Source organism: Lacerta agilis, chromosome 4 (genome assembly GCF_009819535.1).
Source record: "Lacerta agilis isolate rLacAgi1 chromosome 4, rLacAgi1.pri, whole genome shotgun sequence".
Classification (NCBI taxonomy): domain Eukaryota; kingdom Metazoa; phylum Chordata; class Lepidosauria; order Squamata; family Lacertidae; genus Lacerta; species Lacerta agilis.
In genome coordinates this window covers 95,898,903-95,924,020 of record NC_046315.1, presented here as the reverse complement: position 1 = coordinate 95,924,020, position 25,118 = coordinate 95,898,903, and the positions used below count along the sequence as shown (strand labels likewise).

Here is a 25,118-nt window from a genome sequence, read left to right as displayed (position 1 = left end):
AATAATTGATTCTATTTACAAGTACTTGAACACTGATTGACTTAACAAGTGTCCACTAACGTTGTTAATAGCACAGTAGGTTTAATGTTTGCAATTTTAGTTGTTTTGTTTCAGTAAATATGTCAAGTATAGCAGTCCCAGCACAAGATCAATGGTAACAATAACACAATTTCCTAATCGGATATGCTTTCTAAGAATTGCAATCCACCGCCTCTCTCTCTCTCACGCATACTCTCTCTCTTTCTTTTTCTCTCTCTCTCTCCATGTGAATCTTCTACTGTTTGCAGCAGCAAGTCCAGGGTCAAAAAAACAAAAGGAACATAAACAAACCCCCACCCGTTATCCCAAGCAAATTGAAAAAAACTTAAGATATTTTGCAAACTGGAGAGATTCTCTGTAAGAGTTTGATTATTTCTATTTAACAAAACCACACAACTAGTAGAAATGCTCTTTTGTGTTGCAGTTCCATGGAGCTACCACAAAGTTATGCATATCTCTGCTATGTGACGCATAGTTCTAGAGGTCTACTCAGTACATAAAGCTCTGAGACACGCACACACACACACACACACACACACTATTAGCAAGTCTAACTAGGCTAAAGTCACTGCTCCAAAGAAGCCTTTCCTTATAGCTGGTTCTCCTTCGGACTCTCCACTGGTCCTGATGCTTGTTTATAGGATTTCAAGTTAGCCAAAGGAATGTCAGCCATGGGGTTGCCAGGGTTGAAATGGCCTTCCCCCGAGCCAAACTGCTTTCGGTCACTGAACTGGTTTCTGTTGCTGTCTTCTTTCCAGGTTCTGGTCAACGTGTGGCCATTCACCAGTTTGTCTTTCTTAACCCATTCCTTCTGAGGTGCAAAGGTGGAGAGTGGAGACTTTGGCTGCTGGTACGAACCCAAAGAAGGAGGCATCCAACAGTTGTCTGAGTGACCCAGGACCAGGCATTCTTGAGTGCACATCTCAGTAGCTTCAGCTAATCCTCGAGGGCCAAGAGGTCCATCTGTGGTGAGATGTGGGCACAGGCAGCAGACAGAAGGGGTAGGGAGTAGAAGAAAGAGAGAAAAGGGGGGGTTAGATTTTTTTTCTGTCTTTTAATAAAAAGTGTTACTTATTCATTTAATTATATATGTATATTGCCTGCCTGACTAATCTATTCACCTGACTAGGACCACAGGGGTATAAGGTGGGTAATTAACACCTGCAACAACAATTCATAAGCAGTGCAAGCAATTTACTGTTATAACAACAGCACACACACAAATCCATATGAAAGACTTTACACCGTGCTTTGTCCAGTTCTTCAACAATAAACCAATAATTAACGGCTAATATTAGAGGTCGCCCCAATCAAGAAATAAAAAAGGAATGAGAAGGAGTGAAAGATTACTTAAGGGTATATTGTTCAGATATTGATATTCTGGTGGATTTGGTATGAATTGGACAGGGGAAAATATTAAGGAAAATAAAGGATTTAGGATAACGATAATGGAAGTAACAACACAACTATAAAAGATAAAGTCAAATATTGTGTAAATAAAATCACGTATTGGTGAGGGGGAGAGGGGAGGGGAGGGGAAGGGGGACAATGGGAATGAGAAAGATAATGTATTTGTTTTTATCTTTTGTAAGATTTGAATTATGAATAAAGTTTATTTTAACTAAAAAAGAAAAAAGAAACCAATAAACCATGAAGACCCTCAAAACACCAACTAAACCATGTGGGGCAACATAGGGAGGGCAGCTTTCCAATGCTGAACGCTGTTGCCAGTTCCTGAGAGGGCGAGGAGGGCACGGTGGCAGGGCAGGCAGAGCCACTCCAATCTTCCTGCCACCGTGCCCTCACCTTCCTGTATCACTTCTCCCCCTCTCAGGAACTAGCAGCAACACTCTGCATTGGCAGGTCAGGCACTCGTGACAGCAATGGTTCCTGGTATACCCCTAAGCTACACATTTCAGTCTAGGGAACTGAGACACTAACAGCGTCTTCAGTCCACTTATCTGACCTACTTAATGGAAAGATTCTCTGGGAAGCATGAAAACAGAGAAGTCTTTTTTTTCTTTAAATGCATTTCTTTTTATTAGTTAGAGAGGTCGCTGTACAAGTCCGTTTTTGAATAATAGCTGCATATTGGTGTGGATTGTGTAGAGTTGCATGAAAATGCAAGCAGAACAGAGTTTCTCCCACAACCCAACCCATCCTGAATTTCTTGCTTAGGACTGCTAGATAGAACCATATTCTGTCAAAAGGACCCACGCGTCAGCCATCACGTGTCCATTGGACGTGCCCAAAATGGTTGCGGCCTGTGATGTTCAAAGCGTGAATCTAATGTAAGTAGATCTGACAGATAATGTGTTTCAGCTACAAACGTTTTTTTTTAAATATCAAAACTACAAGCTCCCCCAACCTCCACACATTCATCTGACCTTCTGTGCCAAGTCTACGTGTGTGCAAGGGGTACACATAATATGTACTCTACCTTTTTTAAAAAATAAATAAATTAAAGCCTCTCAAGTGGGAACATAATGTAAAAGCCTTGTTGCATTTTTTTTTTCAAACTCAAGCTGGAAATGCCAGCCAACCCACAAATTCACATAATGGGTTCTGACATACATTACCACCAGTGCAGACCCACTCCTTTTCTATGCAGTGGAGTCAAACTGCGGATGAGTTATTGATCTGACCGGTGTGGGTATGGTGAGAAACCAAGGAATGCAAAAAGGCACCATCGAATCTGACTTAGCTCTGTATTTTTCAGTGCTATCCATCAACTCCCTCACAAGATTCTAAATATATATATTTCAGTTGCAAATTACCAACAGCAAAGGCAATTTCTTTAAGGCTACTCTTTCTCTTGTTCCTAAAGAAACAAAGTTGCTTTCATTACCGTGTGTACAGACAGTCAATGGTTTCTTGATTAAAATCAAGTGACAGGAAGGTGATAGGAAGGAAATTACTGATTTATTTGGAGCACGAAGTTAACTGATAGTCAGGAAGGCTGTAGTCAAAAGTGCTTTAAAGGGCAACCCAAAACAGAGAAGAGGAAAACACAGAAAGAGGATCCGATCACTGTCCCATCAGCAAAAAAAAAAAAAGGGGGGGAAATGATTTTAAGGAATCCAGAGTATGGAAACCAGGAGGAGGGGCTGGCAGAAATTGGGAGGGGGACCCCTACATTCTGTAAGCTGCTACCAGATTTGTACTAGAGCAAATTTGGCCTTTTTCTCGAGGGAAACAGACAAGTACAGTGGTGCCCCGCTAGACGAAAATAATTCGTTCTGCGAAAATTTTCGTCTAGCGGGTTTTTCGTCTTGTGGAGCGGCAATGACAGCCGTGCTCCGCAAAACGAAAAAAAAGACGAAAATTTTTCGTCTTGCGAGGCAGCCCCATAGACTTTTTCGTCTAGCGGGGCAGCCTTCCGCTAGACGAATGCCTTCGTCTAGCGAGTTTTTCGTCTAGTGAGGCATTCGTCTAGCGGGGCACCACTGTAATTTCAAGAGAAGCCAGCAGTCGTACTTGACCTCATCATGCTAGGAATAGCCCCATTAAAATCAATGCACTTAAGTTAGTTAAGACAACGTTTGGTCTGCTCTCAAGTATGACTTAGGTACAACTTCAAATGTGCTTCACTAAAGACTGGCAAAAAAAAGTCCCTGGGGATTTGCATGCAGTACTTGGTGATTCTGGTTTGCAGAACATTCTGTGCAGCATTACACAATTACTGCATTTTAATATTTTGTTGGAAGCCACCCAGAGTGGCTGGGGAAGCCCAGCCAGATGGGCGGGGTATAAATATATTATTATTATTATTATTATTATTATTATTATTATTATTATAGCATATCAACAGATGTTCAACTGAGGGTAATCCGACAGCACCAAGCATGTTTAAGGAAAAAAAGAGTCCTGACTTTATTTGCCTCGTTTTGCACTTCTGAGCACAATTCAAAGTGTTGGTGCTAAACTGCCTCCTCCTTGTATTCCCGAAGGAGCATTTCTACACACACCCATCGTTCAGCCCGGACATGGAGGTCCAGCTCTGAAGGCCTTTTAGTGGTTCCCTCACTATGAGAAGTGAGGTTACAAGGAACCAGGCACAGGGCCTTCTCAGCAGTGGCACCCTCCCTGTAGAACGCCCTCTATCAGATGTCAAGGAAATAAACAATGGTGACTTTTCATCTGAAGGCAACCCTGTTTTGGGAAGATTTTAATATTTGATGTTTTGTTTTAAAAGCTGCCCAGAATGGCTGAAGCAACCTACTCAGATAAGCGGGGGTACGATAAATTTATTTATTTTATTAAATTCACTTGTGTTAAACCCAAGGAATACATGTGGGTATATAAATCAGTATAATTATCACCATTATTTATTAAATTTCTATGCCACCCTTCATCCAAAGATCCCAGGACAGTTCACAAGAGAAAAATACAAAACAAGAATACGAAATACATAGTAAAACAAAAACAAGCCAATAACCTGCCTCCCACAAACACAAATTAAAGGAAATGTCATTAAAAAACATACAATAATTTGAGACTGGGAGTTCCCCTTATTTTTTAAAGGGGGTCTAAAATAGCTTTACATTTGAATCCCTGAATTTTAATGGAGTAAAAAAATAAATCTTTATTTTATAACTCCTTCCTGGCCATTCCTCGTGCCTCTGAGTCCTCCCTGCTATAATGTGACACAGGTATTTCGCAGAGGGAGGGGGAAGCAGCTAGTAAAAGGGAGTATTTCCAGCATATTGTTAACATTTCGAAAGGTTAATCTGTAGGTTAAACGCTGATTATTTTCTTTTCTGCTGACAACAGCAATTTGCTTTTAATTAGGTTTCTCTCATTTTTCTTTCTCTGCCCGAACAATAATACAATCCTATCTTGCTGACCCAAAAGGGAATAGTTTGGCAGGGATTAAATCTTTCAATGCACAATAAAAAGAGGGAAGACGAGGTGGAAGAGGAAAAAGAAGAAAACCCATCGCCCTCATTCATGATAAACTGACACATTTCATGAAATGGACACGGCTCCATTTCGAAGTGGAGGGATTTTTGAAAGGAAAGCCTCAGCACCAAACTTGCACGTTTCATGACCTCATCCAGAAGCTAAACAAACTAAACTCAAGTTCAAACACAACTAACATCTATTTTCGTTTGGGCTTTAAATGAGTAATAAGCTGTTTTTTAAGTCGGAATGAAAATATGCTTGTGGCCCTTTAAGCCATGTCAAATTAGTCTCTTGAGAGATTTATTTCTCATTTAGTTTGCTTTTCCTCAGTAACAGCTCCCGAGATCTAAGGCACTTAATTCTGGTGCAGGGTTTATGCAAGCTTTGCTAGCTGATAAGTTGGTAAAGTTTATATGGGGCTTTGGAACTGTTTGTCAGAAGAGCGATTTAAATGCATATTCTTGGTGATGAAATGCATTATCTGCACATATTCTCAGGGATGTGCCTGGGGCAAACCATTTCAAGTAGATGTATAGTTTTCTTCACTCCCTGTTCCTACGTCAATTATAATACTGGGGACATCCAGCCAATATCAGAAACATTTCTTTTGCTAACGCTGTATCAGAGTTAACCCTGGTTAGTGCTAACATGCAAAAAAAGCTGCTTCGCAGATGGGGAATTTTCAGTTCATCCCCCCCCCCCTCCATTGCTACAGTTATCGAGGGAAGGGGAAATGTTCAAAATATTGTGTGTGCATCATCTCTGGAATGGGGGTGGTGGAGGAAATAAAGTAATCTTTTAGTTGAAAATTGAACCACTTGGTATAATAAGGGGGTGTAATTATAATTGGTATAATAAGGGGATGCAGGTGGCGCTGTGGGTTAAACCGCAGAGCCTAGGGCTTGCCGATCAGAAATTCGGTGGTTCAAATCCCCGCAATGGGGTGAGCTCCCGTTGCTCGGTCCCAGCTCCTGCCCACCTAGCAGTTCGAAAGCACGTCAAAGTACAAGTAGATAAATAGGGACCACTCCGGCGGGAAGGTAAACGGCGTTTCCGTGCGCTGCTCTGGTTTTTCAGATGCAGCTTCGTCATGCTGGCTACATGACCCGGAAGCTGTCTGTGGACAAACGCCGGCTCCCTCAGCCTATAGAGCGAGATGAGTGCCGCAACCCCAGAGCCGGACACGACTGGACCTGATGGTCAGGGGTCCCTTTACCTTTACCTTTAATTGCTTATATGAGTCCCATTAGAAAGTAAACCACCATTCTCCAGCCTAAGGTTGCCACCTGTATTTCGTCCTTTTGGATGTGACACATATCACAAAAACATACCCTCCAGCATTTCTCCGATTAAAACAGGGACGTCCCGTTCCATAATGATAATTTTACTATTTATATTTTACTGGGTTGCCCTTGCCACTCTGGGCAGCTTCCAACATACATAAAAACATAACAAAACATTAAACACTAAAAAACCTTTCCCTATACAATATTGCCTTCAGACAGCTCCAACGAAATCAGGGACATTCTCCAATGAAATCAGGGACATCCTAAAGAAAAGTGGGACATTCCAGGATCAAATCAGAAACCGGGACGGCTTCTCTAAATCAAGGACGTCCCTGGAAAACAGGGAAACTTTGAGGGTCTGACACAGGTTTGCCTAAGATAATTTCTATCTATAGATGCATATTTAGAAACAATTACTGTAATTTCAAAAGAAATTAGTACATCTTGCCATAGTGGGAATGACTGGCCTGTGTACTTGCTTGATCTACTGTCCAGATGCTAAATTTCGTAGAATAATAGAGTCGCAGAATTGTAGAGTTGGAAGGGAGTCTGAGGGAGTCTGTTGAGTCCCATGACCTGTGATGCAGGAATCCTGCCCACAACCTTCCCTGGGGGGCTTGAATTACCAACATTCTGGTTAACAGCCGGACGCACTGACCCATTGCACAGTTTCAAGGTCCCTCTTCAGCCTTCAACCTGACTGGACCCAGCAACTGTTTCCAATGAAGGACACCATCAAGTAGAGGACTGGTGCCTGAAAAGTAGGGCACATGGCTCCCTGTCCACCCCCACACCCTGCTGCTTTTCTGAGGGGCGGAGGAGGACGCTTTTTAGTGTGAGAGGGAGACTGTTACAAAGGAAGCTGCTGGAGCACACAGGACTGAAGGCTAAACACTAAAGTATCCATAAAGTGATAACTTGTCCATCTGAATAAACCACCACATATTTTCTTTAAAAAAATCATTTCATCAAAACTTACAAGTCTTCCAAATAGTCATACATTAAGCTGTGAATCATCAAGTTCATCCTGGTTTCCAAACGAGTATTGATTCCGCCCCACATTACAATACTGATCCACAGGATACAGAATGTGTTGGTTATGTTCTAGGCCAGGCATGGCCAAACTTGGCCCTCCAGCTGTTTTGGGGCTACAATTCCCATCATCCCTGACCACTGGTCCTGTTAGCTAGGGATGATGGGAATTGTAGTCCCAAAACAGCTGTTCTAGGCTTTATTTCAGAAATTCCTAGGAGCTACACCCAGAGAAATAGGCTGTGCCACACACACACACACACACACACACACACACACAGTCTCTACCCTGGAACATAACCACGAACTGTCAGCAACACTGCAAGGGCCTTATGGGAACCAAACTTGTTTCACGTTTACTCAGACATAAGCCTCGTTGGAGGTAAGAGCAAAGCCATGCACATATGAACGTGCCATGGGCTAAGGAAGAAGAAGAAGAAGAAGAAGAAGAAGAAGAAGAAGAAGAAGAAGAAGAAGAGTTTGGATTTGATATTCCACTTTTCACTACCCGAAGGAGTCTCAAAGCGGCTAACAATCTCCTTTCCCTTCCTCCCCCACAACAAACACTCTGTGAGGTGAGTGGGGCTGAGAGACTTGAAAGAAGTGTGACTAGCCCAAGGTCAACCAGCAGCTGCATGTGGAGGAGCGGAGACGCGAACCCGGTTCACCAGATTAAAAGTCTACCACTCTTAACCACTACACCACACTGGCAGAGAACTGGTCAGTCTTGCCCACTGCAACCTACTCCAGCTGGCAGTCTCAAGCAAGAGTTTTCCCAGTCTTTCCACCAAAGACTTTTAAACTGGTGATACCAGAGACCAAAAGCTAAAACCTCCTTGATGCAAAGGGACATCTTCCCATCCAGGGTGAGTTTCATCCCTTCACTGCCCCTTCCATCTCAAATCTGTTCCTGGTTGGCACTGTAAGATGAAGTGAGAAATTATGATCATGAGTGGACCTAAGTAAGATGAGAAGCGATGCTTTCAGGAATGCACGCGGCCTTGTTTGTTGGCTTTGTTTTTTTAATTCCCTTGCACAGAGAAGAAAGCATACTGTTGACTTAATGGTAATTATCTCTTCCCTGCACTGTCACCATACAATGGCTTTCTCCCAATTTTCTGAATTGACACCACTTTAAAGCTGTTCCTGCTGCTTTTAATTTTATAATTACATTAATTTGTTTCCCTTTTCTTCATAAAAACGTCACTGAGATCTCCGTATCGAGTTTTTTTTTTCCTCCCACAGGCTGAAGTATTTCATTGAATTCTCCTCCCCTCCCAACATCATCCTTCCCCCCCCCCACCCCCAATTATTTGTTCTCCAAACAATCCAGAATAAATCTGGTTATCAGTCTTGGCTGCTTGAATATATAATGACGCAAGTGCTGATAAAACTGTACAAGCCATCTGTCTCCAAATTTAAATATTTTGAAGGCAAACACAGTCGAACGCAAGCAAGAACTCCTTAAAATTGCCTTTGTAAATATTTATATCTGATTGTGCTCAAAAATAATGCCTTTTGTTGTTGTGTTTTTATTCTGTTAATAGCTGTCAGGCAGCCTCACATTCATGTTGCCTCAAAAGCAAGCAGGTGGAATACAAGAGACTAATCTGTGCCAGTCAAGTGCCTGCTCTTGCCTAATGGTGGAAATTCTGAGTGGTCTTTTATCTCATTTTATTATACCCAGAAGCTAAACTCTTATTCCATTGATTAACTCACTGCCGCAATTAGTGAGTAGCTTCTGGCAAGCTGACCGACCACATTTCCACCTCCTGCTTCGAAGGCCTTTTGCTCAAAGGCTGGATAATTATCCTTTGACTCAGGAAGAGTCAAGACCTCAACATTACCAGCTCTCCCCTGCCCCCAAATAAATCCCACTCAAAGATATATGTGTGTGTGTGTTGCTAGGTATGAAGAAGAACATCCTGGATACAAACAGCCATATAATTCCATACAGCTGTGACTGGAAGGTAGCAAAAGTCATTTTTCAAAAATAATTACCGTATATACTCGAGTATAAGTCGACCCAAATATAAGCCGAGACACCTAATTTCCCTACAAAAATGTGGGAAAGCTTATTGACTCAAGTATAAGCCGGTTCACCTTTGCCACTGTGGTAGAGGAGGAACAAGCAGCCCAAAGCAGCCATTTGGGCTGCTCCTTCCTCTTCCTCCTTTGCTGCTGTGGAGCTCACCCCGTCGCAGGGTTTCAAACCGCCATTCTTCTGATCGGCAAGCCCTAGGGCTCTGTGGTTTAACTTACAGCGCAATGTTCCCTTGTGTTATACAGAGCAGGCTGGGATCCTGTCCTGTTTAAGCAGGAGCCAGGGAAAGTGAGCACCTGTGGGGTTTTAATACTTCCTTAACTGATAGGCTTTCTGCCTTCTGGGGTCTAAAGTTTGCGTTTATGTGAGCAGTTCAGGAATGGAACAAGCTGCCTGGGGAGAGTAAAGAACCACCGTTCTTGTACACTTCTTAAGGAATGGTTGACTTGAGTATAAGCCGAGGGCAGCTTTTAAAGCACAAAAAGTGTGCTGAAAAACTAGGCTTATACTCAAGTATATAATGGTATGACTTATTTGTATTGGATTAGATTGTTATAAGATATGTGAACATTGCTGAATACTTCGCCGTTTCTTTAGCTTCTAAACCACCTTGCGTTCAGCAATATAGGAAGGTGATATTCAAATTAGAAGTGGAAGTGGGGTGGTGGTGGACATTGGGGACCCACTAGCCGTGACCTGCAGCAACGCCTAGTCTGAAAAGGTTAGCAAACTGGACAAGGGCAACGGTGCTGGGATTTAAAAATGGGCCACAACTTTATTGGTTCCAGATCTAGGTTGGAATGGGCTCAGGCTTTGGGTGTAAAGCCATTGAGACCCCCAGGTGGAAGGCTGAAAGCATGACATGGGTCTACATGTAGGGCCCTCCTAAGCCCATCTGCTGCATGCCTTGGATTTTGGACAGAGGCCTCCAGTCAGACCCCTCTAATAGGGTACCCTGCTATCGCACCACTTCACCCCCCAAGAGATGTTAGACTGAGGATTCCAGCCCCAATGCCTATATCTGCCAAAGTTGTGGCTGTTGCTATGGGGAAGGCAAAACCTCAAACAGGGCCAGTCTGTTTGCAGGCAAACTTCTTCCCAGCTCCAAATATGGGAACCAATATAGAACCAAAGCAAAGCCAATAGCACATAAACCCAGGAAGGAAAAGGTTGGAAGACATAATCATTTGTTGTTGTTTAGTCATTTAGTCATGTCCGACTCTTCATGACCCCATGGACCAGAGCACGCCAGGCTCTCCTGTCTTCCACTGGTTCCCGCAGTTTGGTCAGACTCATGTTGGTAGCTTCGACTCATGTCCAACCATCTCGTCCTCTGTCGTCTCCTTCTCCTTGTGCCCTCCATCTTTCCCAACATCAGGGTCTTTTCCAGGGAGTCTTCTCTTCTCATGAGGTGGCCAAAGTATTGGAGCTTCAGCTACAGGATCTGTCCTTCCAGTGAGCACTCAGGGCTGATTTCCTTCAGAATGGATAGGTTTGATCTTCTTGCAGTCCATGGGACTCTCAGGAGTCTCCTCCAGCACCATAATTCAAAATTCTTCGGCGATCAGTCTTCTTTATGGTCCAGTTCTCACTTCCATACATTACTACTGGGAAAACCATAGCTTTAACTATACGGACCTTTGTCGGCAAGGTGATGTCTCTGCTTTTTAAGATGCTGTCTAGGTTTCCTCCCAAGAAGCAGGCGTCTTTTAATTTCGTGACTGCTGTCACCAGTGATCATGGAGCCCAATAAATTTTTATTATTAATATTTATTCTAGGTCCCATCCTATGATAAGTAGCACCTTGATTAATACGCATGAGAGGCAAAGGCTGAGGGCAAATCCACTAGCGCCTTTTCCATACTCCAAATTAAAAATATTGCTATGAAAAGGAGTTTAGTTCATGGGCGGAATATCAGTGTCGTGTTCTAGATGCAGGCAGTCACCTTGAAAAAAAGTGGTGGAGGAGAAACCAAGCAGGATTCTGCAAAACCTTTTGTTATCAAATAAATGGGGATTACAGTTTTACACATCTCTCCCACAGATTTTATTCCTTGGTCACAGACGAAACGTCAACATTTGGAGATGGAGATGGTCCAAAAACAACACACAGGCAGCCAAAGCAGCAGATTCTCTCCCCGGGAGAATATGGTTATTTAGACAGACTTTATAGCTCAAAAAGAACAGATACCAGCACATCTTTGTAAATCTGTACCTTCTATTTCACGGCGTGGACCTCATCCATCTTTTTAACTGCTGAAGCTACTGCTGAGGAGAACATTACCACAACTAATTCTGTCTTTTTCCAAATTAGCATTTTTGTCGCATTCCCCATCTTTTCCAAATTTTTAAAAAATTTATGCAAGGGATTGAAATGAACCTTCTGCATTTGACATATTTGCTAATAAAAGCAGAGCACCCACAGCATTGGATTAATACCCACTTTATTAACACATATTTTCTGTTATTTAGTTGAGATGTTTTAGCCAGCTGCTAGGGAGATAAAATGAATAGAAATTTATTGAACTTGCTTATGCTTTTTTTGCTGAGAGAAATGCCGAATAATCTAGACTAAACACTGAGAACGATTTGGTCATCCAATAGACGTACTGAGTATTTCTGAATGCTGCAGATGGAAGTTGTGCCATGCTTCCTTAACTGACTGGAAAAGTTGAGGGGGCAGGATGGTGGGTCCCTGTTCACTCCCTAGAACAGGGGTAGGCAACCTAAGGCCCGGGGGCCAGATGCGGCCCAGTCGCCTTCTAAATCTGGCCTGTGGACGGTCCGGGAATCAGCGTGTTTTTACATGAGTAGAATGTGTGCTTTATTTAAAATGCAACTCTGGGTTATTTGTGGGGCATAGGAATTCATTCATTCCCACCACCACCACCCCAAAAAAAAATACAGTCCGGCCCCCCCACAAGGTCTGAGGGACGGTGGACCTGCTCTTGGGTAATAGACATGCAGGTGTCAGTGTCTGCAGAAACTACTATAGTCCAGTTGTTGCTTAACCATACCTTCCGCACTACACAAGTATTTGAATCACTACTACTTTGCACCCCTGGACTGCTGTGGTGTGAACACCTTGCACATCTCAAGTGCATTTGCCCTCAATGCTACTGTGGATGCCTGCAGCTGATCAACAGGATAGAACTGATCACCTTACATCTGGGCAGTGCTTTTTTTCAGAGGGTACTCAAGGATATCCAATACCCGCACCTTTTTGTTGTTGTTAAAAAGTGTGGCACTTGCTGTATCAATTTCATGGTGAGTACCGACACCTATTTTTCTAGGGGGGGGGGAATTACACTGCATCTGGGATAGGCTAAGTGTTCTTGGCTATTTTCTTAAAGTATGATAGATTTTGTTGCATTTGTTGCTTAGACATTCATTTGTCCTAAGATGTTCTAAAAAGCAACAATCACCTGTTGTGTAAATTTCCATGTTATTTCACATAAGCCAACTTCCTGCAGTACGTATACAAATTCCAACATCCGTAGGACGAGAGCTACAGAAGTCGTCACGGCAGCAGAAATTCAACATCGGATCTCTCTCTGCACCCATGGAGAAAGAGATCCACCACTTTCTAGGCCCCTAAGATAAGCATATTGTTATTCTTTAAGGCCGGGTTGGCTAATCCTAGGTCCAGCCCGGTGATTTTTCTTGGCCTTCAGAGACCCCCAACTATTAACTTGCAGCATAAAATCTCTCTCCTTCCCCCCAACCTACATTGGGTACTCTGCTGTTATATGGTGGACAAGGAAAAAAGTATAAAATACTCAGCCGTGACTAATCCCTAAAACGAGGTAAAGGTATAGTAAAGATATAACCCAAACTTAACTGAAAACAACTTCAAAATATGGGGTGAGGGCCCCTAAATAAAAGTCCCCCTGCTTCAAGGGAGCGGGGTGAAGAGGGGATTTAAGTCATGGGAAATTGTTCTGTGATTGCCAACTGGGCTCATGGGCTCATCCCACTCCCTTGTTGCGCTCTCTCTCTCTCTCTCTCTCTCTCTGTGTGTGTGTGTGTGTGTGTGTGTGTGAGAGAGAGAGAGAGAGAGAGAGATTGAGAAAGCGCACTAATTCAGCATCTACAGTTTTTGGCTGGCAAAAATCCCTTGGAGGGAACCTCAGGCTGTAAATGGTTAATCATCCCAAAAGAAAGGAAGGAAAGAAGGAAGGAAGGAAGGAAGGAAGGAAGGGAAAGACGGACCCCATATCGTAGTTGTATCGTAGTTGTTCAGACTTCAAGAAATGAACTTGATACCTGAGTAGCACCCTCAGGAAATTCCCAGACTGCAATACCAAGATAAAAAAACGGACGCAGAATGTTCTGGTCTTCCTTGCCTCACGCTCACCCCCAGCAACTTCACTTAAGTTGTATCTGGCGAGTGCCAGTGTAATTAATATACAGTGGTACCTCGGGTTAAGTATGCTTCAGGTTAAGAACTCCGCTTAAGAACAGAAATCATGCTCTGGCGGTGCAGCGGCAGCAGGAGGTCCCATTAGCTAAAGTGGTGCTTCAGGTTACGAACAGTTTCAGGTTAAGAACAGACCTCCGGAACGAATTAAGTACGTAACCCAAGGTACCACTGTAATATAATATTGCAGAGTGCTAGACAAGGACTGGACAGACCCAAGTTCAAATTCAGATCCCCCCTTAGCTAATAAAACTGGCTGTGTGGCGGTGGGCCGGCCACTCCCTCTCAAACTAGTCTATTTTACAGAAATGTAGTGAAAGTAAGAAAAGGGCAGGAAAACTGTCACAAAGACAAGATCTGAAATAGAGTGCAATGAGGGCAATACTGTTCTACATGCACAGTTCCCTTTAGTGAATAATTTTAAAAACCTGCTAAACCTGTTTTACCAAAGATGACAGCGAGACAAAGGAATGTGCGACTAAACCAAGGGCAACAGTGCTTTAGTCATATCACTTTCAACACTCTTTTCTTAAGGGGTTGTCTCTTTCTTTCCAGCCAGAATTGCATTTCAAGAGTTTTTATTGAGACATTGGATATACTTCAGCTATTTTCTATTTTAAAATGCTTCAAGGGAGCTAAAAATCCAGTCCTGCTGAATGGATGACATTACATCAATGTCAAGGAAGGCAGTACAACCTCCACTGAGTTTATCAGCATCTCTAATTCCCTCAAACACCTGTGCACCTCAGTGGCTTTATGATTATGAATGGTTCCACTGACTAGAACAGGACTACTCATACCTTTAAAAAGTTACTTGCAAAAACTTCTATATCAGTACACATATTTTCCCACCTTGAAAACTAACAATTTCCTATCGCTGCCCAGATGAGCACTCTTTTATCTTCACATTTTCAGTCCTGATGTGCGGAGAACCATGGATCTGGTTGAACTCTCTATTCTTCCAACCGTCAAACATTATACCTTAAGAACCCCTTTGATGTTCTCTGACTATCTTTATTTCTCACCCTTCGTATTTTTGATTTCGTCACAATGCTCAGTGGCTGAAGTGCACAGCAACCATAGCATCAGTTTAAATTACACACGAAGCATCTGGTAATTAATTTGAAGGGAACACTTTTGTGAATGACTTCATTTGCACCTACTGCCAATGAAGGCAAACAAATGCCAAAAAAATCATAGATTTTAATGAGGCTTGCTTCCAATGAAATGTGATTAGAATGAGAACCAAAGGCAATGGGCAGCTTTTTAAATAAGATTTGTAAATGAAACTAGAAATGTACAAGATGGGGCAAACCTGGAATTATTGCTACATTTATCAGATAACATCTGGCTCAGCTGGAGATCTCCTGCATCCTAAACTGCTCACCCCAGTGGATCTTGCCGTACGATTGCCCGCTATGTTAGGTCCATTGATTTCAATGTGACTGCTCTGCGTAAATGTGAGTTGAATACCACCCAATATTTAGGTCCTCAAAGAGCTTCATAGGTCAAGCTGTTTCAACTGCAATAAGTTGGCAATTGAAGCATCAGCCAGACCTGCTACTTTTTTAAAATCACATTGAGATTTCCCTATAAGCAATGAGTCACCATTTCTCTGTTCTCATATATATTCACCTTGAAAAAACAACAATGGATAGCATACTTAAAACCTCAGAAACCATGAACTAAACCAATTTTAACTTGATGAAACCTGTTTTCCAGATGACTACAAAGAAATAAACAGTTGAGAAAAATGTTTGGGAATTCAATTTGGAAAAACAGGAGATACTTTTTATGGATTTTTAAAGCATTTGTATGTTTTATACAAGTTCCATGTTATTAAAAAAAAATGAAGATGCCAGTTGCAGTTTACAGATATTTCTCGCTGCCTGCGGTTCGCAATAGTGTGATTATACAAATCTTTAAAATAATAATAATGTTTTTTAATCCCAAACTTGTGCCCCCTTCAAATATCTCTTTGTCTTATCCCAACAATGTCACCCTTAAGAGACAGACTAATCTAAAAGTGAAGTTATGAAAAAATTTAATTGCCAAATTTAAACTGATGATTATCCATTCACTGGCTGAATTAATGGATTAATCATCAACTTCCAGAGCCTCGAAATGATTTAGACCTAATCATATGCAATCAGTGATGAATACACTAAAACGATCTGTTGGACATCATTGTTAAGGGACCATTATAGAGTTAAATTTAGAAATTCGTATTATTATGAGCTGGAGTCAGTCTCTATACACTTAGACTTTTATTTCTTGTTATTTTAGCTCAGTATTTCTTTCCAGCAGCATGACATTTGGCCTGCAATAACAGTAAGAGTTTGATTTTTTTTTAAAGGGCTCCTATAAAATATATGTAACCCATATCACAGTGTATATAAAATTACAGTAAGAACAGGCATTCCTGATTCTGACCCTAAAAAGGTTAGAGGGTAGAAATATCTCAGGTGCACCCAGTAAGTAAAACAATATTTGAACAGGCCAGACTAGTGTAAGGACTACTTCATGGAAGACATGTGGTTTCTGTTTGTTTGTTTTTTAAATACTGATGGTGACAACAGCAACATCTATTTTTCAAATGCTGCTTTTCCAAACTTAGTAGTGGGCAGTACTAAGTCCTAAGTAGTTGCAGGCACAGTATCCCTAGAAAAAAAAGCACAGGAGGCAGCCAGGTTCATCTGTGACAGTTACAGCAAAAGCAAGCAAACAAAATAATCTTGTAGCACTTTAAAAAGGAAACAAGCTTTTTCAATGAAGATTGTGCAATAATGTTTTAGAGTTTAAGGTGTTGCAAAACTGGCTGCAATCCTAAATATGATTAAACCATTTTATACAAACCCTTATACAATTATCACTGATAGGGCAGAATTAAGAGGGGAGGGTCACTCTTGCACTGCTCTATCCACTGCAGAGGCAGAGAGGCAGAGAGAGGGGTGGGGAGAGAGATTTGGAGCATGCTGGTCAGCTTTGATGTGTTTGAATCTTTTTCTCCCAACACCTGTGATGCACTCCCTTTCAACCATACTGATGCAAAGAACCAACATCGTCAACATCAGGGAGTTGATGCGAACTTTGGGACGTGGGTGGTGCAGTGGTGTAAACCACAGAGCCTAGGGCTTGCCGATAGCAAGGTTGGCGGTCCGAATCCCCATGACGGGGGTGCTCCTGTTGCTCGGTCCCAGCTCCTGCCCACCTAGCAGTTCGAAAGCACACCAAAAGTGCAAGTAGATAGACAGTGTTTCTGTGCGCTGCTCTGTTCGCCAGAAGCCACATGACCCGGAAGCTGTCTGCTGCGCCACAACCCAACAGTCATCCGTGAGTGGACTTAACGGTCAGGGGTCCCTTTACTTGGTTGCAAGAAGAAAAGCACACAAAATCTCTCTGCAATGTTTGGCCTTTCTTTCTGGTGTCACAGAGAAGAAGACTCAATATGTCCTATGGGTGCTTTCCCAGTGACCATGAGATTCTGTTTTTTTTTTTTTTTTAGGAGTAGGTTTGCATCAGGGAAATGTCACACATTGCACTGTACATGGGTTTGTCTTACTCAGTACACCTGGACCTGGGGTACCATCCACCCATCCACCTTCAAGTCAGAGCAAGCATTTTGCGCTTTCCCCCCCACAATGCTTTGCGGCTACTCATTTGCATGTATGCAGATTAGGTGCCACAAAGCATTGTGGGGGATGCAAACCGCTCGTTCCTTCAAGTAACAGTGAGCATTTTGCGTTTCCCCACAATGCTCTGTGGCTGCTCATTTGCATGTATGCAGATTGGGTGCCGCAAAGCATTGTGGGGGAAAAAATGCAAAATGCTCACTGTGACTTGAAGGAATGCAAACCTCTCATCCCTTACAGTCACAGTGAGCAGTTTGCATTTTTTGCCCCCACAATGCTCTGTGGCTGCTCATTTGTATGTATGAAGATTAGGTGCTGCAAAACATTGTGGGGGAACGCAAACTGCTCGTTTGGGAGGGAGAAGAGGCTGTCTGTTCACCCCAGTGCTAAGAAACTTCAGTGAAATGGCTGCCCCAAATCAGGCTGCCCACAAATAGTGTGGGAATTTCAAGAAGGCATTTGAAATTTGAAGTTGAAATAGTTTGGACAACATGCCCATTTTTTCCAAGCAGGATAGAGCCCTGTAGAGTAATCAGTCTTGGGAAGACACTGCAGTTCTGAAGGCAAATACAATAGCACCATTTTATGTAATCTCTTTCCACTGTAAGTCACCCCCCCCCCATTTAAATTCCTAATTTGGATTCAGAGGTTGATGAGATGGAGGAGTCCTTTGATGTCTGGAAGGTGTGGAGTGGAATTTCAACCTTAAAACTGGAAGGAAGAGGCAGAAATATACTTGATTTCCATTCAGGTTTCAATGTCTTGCTTCAACCTGTATGTTCTAATCAATAAATACCCTGTATATTTTCAGCTGCACAGAGATGAATGTGCTGGGTAGAAATATCGCTGTTTGCCCTCTACTAAGAGAAGGGGGGGAAAGCAGCAGCCAGGTCCTTTTTCTATCCCATTTGCTGACATTGGAAGATGGGTGGTGACTGAAAGATTAAAGGCCATAAGAAAGGCTTTCTTGAAAGCAGTTGCAGTTTGAAATATTAAATGGAATTCTGAACAAAGAAACACATTCCTTCCACACATTAAATGTGCATTCTTTTCAGTGCTAATTAAACTGCTTCTGAAACAATTAGGGGCAAACAAACAAACTTAGTAAGTAGGCCTACTTGGCAGCAAGATGTCAAAGAAAACCTTCATTCCCTTAACTCACATAGGAATAAGAAAGCTCAAGGAAATCACAAAGCAACCCCCATTATCATTGCTTTTGTAAGAAGATAGCGTTTTTAAAAAGACTCCTGCCGAAAGGATATGATGGAACTGCTGCCTGGTTCCTCATGCAATGAGTCAGAGAAGACAAAATAAAAAATAAAATAAAAATTCCTTCCAGTAGCACCGACTTGAGTAAAAAATGTTAGGGGAAATCCAGCAGGGAACATCCAACTGAGCTGAAATTTCTCTAGGGGGGGAAATTCCTGTCAGTTTTGAGAGGAATTTTTCTCTTTTGAGCAGCTCTCGAACTGCTAGGAAATTGTAGGCCTGCCCTGGAAAATGTTCAGCAAAATGGCCTCCTCCCTTTCACTATCCATGAATTTTGGACACAGAATCTTCAGGAAAATTCCCATCCCCGTTTCACCACTCAGAAATAATGTGGAGAAATTTTAGGTGCAATTTTTGCTCAGCCCTGGGAAGCAAAGGCTGGATATATATCCTCCAACATTCCTCAGACGATAATAATAATAATAATAATAATAATAATAATAATAATAATAATAATAATAATAATAATAATAATAATTATTTATTTGTACCCCGCCCATCTGGCTTTGTCCCCGCAGCCACTCTGGGCGGCTTCCAACAAATATTGAAATACATTAAAATATCACAGATTAAAAACTTCCCTAAACAGGGAAACTTCCCTAAATGGGGACATTTCTCACTCTCCCTGCAACTAACCCTCCTTGAGCCCCATTTTTGTCCCCCCATCACGGCACCCACATACCCTCCAACATTTCTCTGCTGAAAATAGGGACATCCTATTCCATAATGAGAATAAGAATTTTTACTATTTATACCCCACCCATCTGACTGGGTTGCCACTCTGGGCAGCTTCCAATATATATAAAAACCAAAATAAATCATTAAGCATTAAAAACTTCCCTACACAGGGCTGCCTTCAGATGGCTCAGGGGTCTATGGATAACTCCATGATCCTCCAACATTTCTCCAATGAAAATAGGCACATCCACTACATTCTGGTATCAAATCAGGGATGGCTTCTGTAAATCTGGGGTGTCCCTGGAAAATAGAGACACTTGGAGGGTCTGCACCAATGAGACACAGCACACATGCCCCCCATTCTCCTGAGAAAACCCCTTAATCCAGATCTGATCTGATTTGATTCTTTGGTAGGTTTTACAAAATGAAAAACACACACCAATAAATGAAGTGTAGAAAGGGGCAAGATTAGACATGGATGCACAAAGCGGTTTTTTGTTTTTTAAAACCCTCATGACTCCATGCATTCCACTCCCCCTTTTTCCTGCCCTCTGCCTTCCCCTCAGATCAGGGCCGGCGTGCCATGTGGGGCTGGACCTCAGTGGCAGCATCCCTTCCACCTCCTCTCCCATTATGCTCCAGCAGCTACCACAAGCTGCCCAAGAGAGGAGGCTGGCAGCAGCCGTCATGGAGAGGCAACAGGATGCTGCCACTGCAGCTTCATCCTCCTCCCCAAGCTTGCCACTGGTAGGGCAAATAGGGACATTCTTGTATCAAATCAGAAGCCAGGGTGACTTTTGTAATTCTGAGACTGTCCATGGAAAATCAAGGTATGACCTTGCTATTCAGGTACATCTTTTTTTTTTAAAAAAAAATTAAAATAGCTTTATTTAATTTCAGACTTCTAAAATACAACCATATCAAATCAACCAATAGAAACAAACAAACAAACAACCCCCCCAAAAAACATATGATCTAGACATTATAATCCACAAAAAATAATATTTGAAAAAAACAAAACACACAGAAAAAAGCAAAGAATTATAAATAACAATTAAAAATTGACTTCCAATTGTCTGTATATCGCTTCCCTTAATAATGAAACAAAATTTGCTATACCTTATACAATGATTGAAAAATATATAACTAAATAAATACAGGTACATCTTATATAACTAAGAGAAGCCTCCCAAGTCCTGCTTCTCCCAAAAATTCACTAGCTTGCCTTAGGCAAATCATGATCTGTCCGCCTCTGTGATGTCTCCATCTGGATTATGGGTATAATAATATTGTCCCACTTAGCAGAGAAGAAAGGACGAAGGAGATAAGGAATGTGGTGTGCTTTGGAAACTCAAGAAAGCATTATTTCACAGCCATTAATTATGATTCCTAACAGTTGTGCGCATCTCACTATGCGTCTAAAGCCAAGTAAAATAGATTTTAAAAGTTTTGGTCGTAAGGGGTTCCACTGTGAACCTTCTCACAATAGTTCCTCGCCCAAATGTTTTAAGTTCTGTGCCCTCATTTCTGCACCTAGTATTCAGTCAACAGTTAATTGCAATACAGTAGAAGAAGAGTTTGGATTTGATATCCCGCTTTATCACTACCCGAAGGAGTCTCAAAGCAGCTAACATTCTCCTTTCCCTTCCACACTCTGTGAGGTGAGTGGGGCTGAGAGACTTCAGAGAAGTGTGACTAGCCCAAGGTCACCCAGCAGCTGCATGTGGAGGAGCGGAGACGCGAACCCGGTTCCCCAGATAACGAGTCCACCGCTCTTAACCACTACACCACACTGGCTCTCCAGTAAGAAGGTTAATACTTGAGAAAGACACTGTTGTGGCTTTGGAAATAGCGGCAGCTGCTTGTGGGATTTCAGATTAAGTACAGGGGGGAAAGACAGGTGTGGGGAGAGCCGGTGGCTTCATGATGCTCAAACGCCATAACTGATTAAGGAAGCTGGAGGCATCAGGCAGCACAAGCACCTGCTCAGCGGGTCCCGCAGCAGAGGGCACTGCCCACCAGAGATGCTCGAACATATTGGATATTTACAAACAAGGCAAAGGGCCAAGACACACACAGACACACACAGAGAGAGAGAGAAAAGAAGAAGAAGAAGAAGAAGAAGAAGAAGAAGAAGAAGAAGAAGAAGAAGAAGAAGAAGAAGAAGAAGAAGAAGAAGAAGAAGAAGAACTGGTATTTTCACTTTTAGCTATTTGATGTTAATCATTATCTTTGTTTATGTAAAAGACTTATGGCCAAGCAAAACAATACTAGGTGAGCTTTAAAACCTACTAACGAAACCTCGGCTTTCAGGCAATGCTGAAGTTTGAGCTATGAAACTGAAGACGTAGCAAGAGACAGAGGAAGCTGACGTCCAGTAAGAGGAAATGTAAACATAGCTCTCTATTTGCAGTTGGCAATTTGAGGCCAAATCAGAGGTTTTCCCTTCTCTGGTATTTAAAAAGGAGTTATCTATAGCACACAGACCTGACTTTGACTCATCTTAACGCCACGCAAAGCAAATACAGAGATAGGTGTGTTAGAACAGTGTTTTTCAACCTTTTTTGGGCAAAGGCACACTTGTTTCATGAAAAAAATCACGAGGCACACCACCATTAGAAAATGTTAAAAAAATTAACTTTGTGCCTATATTGACTATATATAAAGTAATTCTCTTGAATAGAAACACAAAGAAAGTATTTTATAATCTTGGACTTAAGAGCAGGGGTCCCCAAACTAAGACCCGGGGGCCGGATGTGGCCCAATCACCTTCTAAATGCTGCCCGCGGATGGTCCAGGAATCAGCGTGTTTTTACAGAATTGGAACCTGTCCTTTTATTTAAAATGCATCTCTGGGTTATTTGTGGGGCATAGGAATTTGTTCATATTTTTTTCAAAATATAGTCCAGCCCCAAGTAAGGTCTAAGGGACTCTAGTCTTGTACCTGAGTGACTTTTTGTGACAAAGAAATGAGTGGAGAAGCTCCTGAGACATCCTGACATGATATAGGCAGAGGGCCTTCTCGGCAGTGGCTTCCACCCTGTGGAACGCTCTCCCATCAGATGTCAAGGAAATAAACAACTACCGGTATCTGACTTTTAGAAGACATCTGAAGGCAGCCCTATTTAAGGAAGTTTTTAATGTTTGACATTTTAGCATGTTTTTAATATTTTGTTGGGAACCGCCCAGAGTGGCTGGGAAAACCCAGGCAGATGGGCGGCGTATACATCATCATCATCATAATAATAATAATAATATAGAATTTATTATTATTATTATTATTATTAGGCTCCAATACAGAAAATACTACAAAAGCACCAGACATCTTCAGTACAGTACTCTGCTCTCTCATCCAAATGAAACTCAGGCTGCAAAGGGACTTTTCAGTTTTCGTGAAACCGATGAGCGGGCACCACTATTAAACAAATCCATTTGTTTTCTAGCTTCTTGGTTTATTTATTTTTTAAAGGGGTGGGCTTAAAACGAACCTAGGTAGTTTAAAACAAAAACAAAAAACCAAGCATCACAGTGCCATCCTGTACTTGCCTACAATGGAACTCGCGCCAAGGTAAGTGCATTTAGAATTGCAGTCGGGAAACTTTTAAGTAAACTTTTAAGTAAATATCACGAGGATTGGCTTGTTTGGTTGGTTTTTTTTTTGCGGGGGCGGCAGTTGATTGGTAGGCAGGAAAACATGGAGACGCGACACTTTTCCTGGCATTCCCCAGCGGACAAGGGAACTTAAGGCACAGCCGCCAGCCGCGCGAACTTTAAAGCCGGATCTGCTTCCCTTGATTAAACACCACCGCATTAAGCAAGCCTTGGAAACGCAGCAAGTCTTTTCTCGCACCTGTTCCTGAAGCAGCACAATATCTCTTTCCCCCCCCCACAGAACTACAAATCCCAGCAGGCTATGCGGGAACAGGTGGCGGAAGGAAGGTGGAATGTTTTCAGCCCGCTTTTCCAGAATACGCCGATTCACGGGTCGCGCGCTTGGCCGTGCTGCTTGTTGGGACTTGAAGTCCCCCCCCCCCGCTCTTCCAAGCGACGGTGTTTTGTCCGCGGAGGGGGCAGAGCAGGTCTGGCCACGGTGCACCCCGGGAGCTGTAGTCGGAGACGGGCTGACGAACCGTGGCGGCGGCTTGCGGCCCGCTCTTTCCACCCCCCCTCCCGCTTCTAAGATGCGCGCGCCTACATTGGCCTCGGAACCCCACTTGCGACAAGGCGCGCATGGCGCGCAGGACCCCTTCAGGGCCACGCCGACGGCTGAGGAGGCGGGGAACTCCGGCAGGCCGGAGGGCGCTGATGATTGGCCGGCGGGAGGGCGAAGGAGGGAGGGAGGTGCTTTTGAGGCGGCCGGCGCGGCTGCCGCGTCCAGGGCCGTGCAGTGCAGTGTAGCCTCGGCGCTGCTGGGGCAAGGCGGGTGTCTGTTTTCGGCTCTGTGTACAAACGCGGGCTGACCCTGATTGGCTGAAGGAAGGCAACAACAACGGCCGGGACGTTTTTCCCACGGCACACCAGGCAACATCTCGCGGCACACTAGTGTGCCGCGGAACAGTGGTTGAAAAACACTGTGTTAGAAATTATGGGCTGGGAGCCCCCAGGCATCCCAGGCTCGTGGGGGATCATGCAGTTTTCACAAAAAGTACCATGCAGCAGCGAAGAAGATACTCTATTTTGTTCTCTTTGCCTGAACTCTGAAATGATAAAAGACTGGGGGTGGGGAGAGGAAGTTTTGTCACAAATAGTCCGGAATTATAAGCTACTTAATCATTTTAAAGTAGAGAGCGAGCCAATTCTTACTTTACATTGGGGGGTGGGGGGGAGAGACCAACCACAGCTGAATACTGTGCTTCTTTTGTCATTTGAAAAGATACGTTCATATAAAATCTGAAGGAGTCCCTTCAAAGGGCTACAATTGCCACTTGTGGGGATTTACCGGTAAAAGGTTTATGTATCAAATATTACATACACACAAGGCCTTTTTGAGAAGAAGGTTGCAGAGTGGCTGGGGAAACCGAGCCAGATTATTATTATTATACAATGCAGTTGCAACCTAAACCAAAATTCAAATATAATTTTTTAGTTCCTCCTTAGGCAGAACCCTCAAATAATGTAAAGAGGAATCCAAAGAGATTGGCTAGGGGTATCCCACTTCTCTGGACGCATTTGCACACAACCCCTGCTGTGTTGTGTTCTTGGGTATGAACACCTAAGGGAGCAAATGCAAAATGAGAACTGGCCCTAAGTGGGGCAGGGACAGGGGGTCAAGCTCTCAGACACTACTAAATTGTTAGCAAGCCCTTCCAGTTTACCCCAGAAATCATTTCTCAGCAGGCAAATCTGAGGACGGTGCATAATATCCTGCTTTGAAATAGCTTAAGGTCTGTGTCCCACCTACAAAGGGAACAGAGCTCTTGTTTGTCTGTGTGGAGAGATGTTAAACACGTTTGCTGTATTTAAAAATAAAGCAGCAGCCATAGAGTCAATTCCGTTTTCCAGCAAGCCTTGGATTTCAAACAAGTATTTAAGGAATTCATACTGTGCCTGCATTCACATTTATCCGCCACATGCTTATTCTGACAACAGCCTCAAAATATACATTTTCAAACTTTGAGAAAAAATACTCCAACAACAGGTAGATCGTGGGGCTCAGGAAAGAATCAAATTCAATAGTTGCTCTTCCCCATGACTGCGCAGATAGAAAATATGTATTTTTCCTGAGACAGGGGAGAGAATATGGCTACTCAAAATCGCAGTAGTCGGTGACTTTCTTTGAGACGTGTTGAGTAAGCTCCCCCTACATGTTCCTC

At 42.8% G+C, this 25,118-nt stretch overlaps 1 protein-coding gene across 2 annotated transcripts in view; it reads right to left on the bottom strand.

Annotated features, from left to right (window-relative positions):
• Positions 1-252: 252 nt before the first annotated feature.
• The window catches only part of PCDH9 (protocadherin 9), an 854,181-nt gene continuing 829,315 nt past the window's right edge, over positions 253-25,118 (bottom strand). For both annotated transcript variants that reach the window (XM_033147996.1, XM_033147999.1), the window contains one exon: positions 253-1,002. In XM_033147996.1, coding sequence (XP_033003887.1) covers positions 976-1,002 — 27 coding nt within the window. In that variant the 3' untranslated portion in view covers positions 253-975. The remainder of the gene's footprint in view (positions 1,003-25,118) is intronic.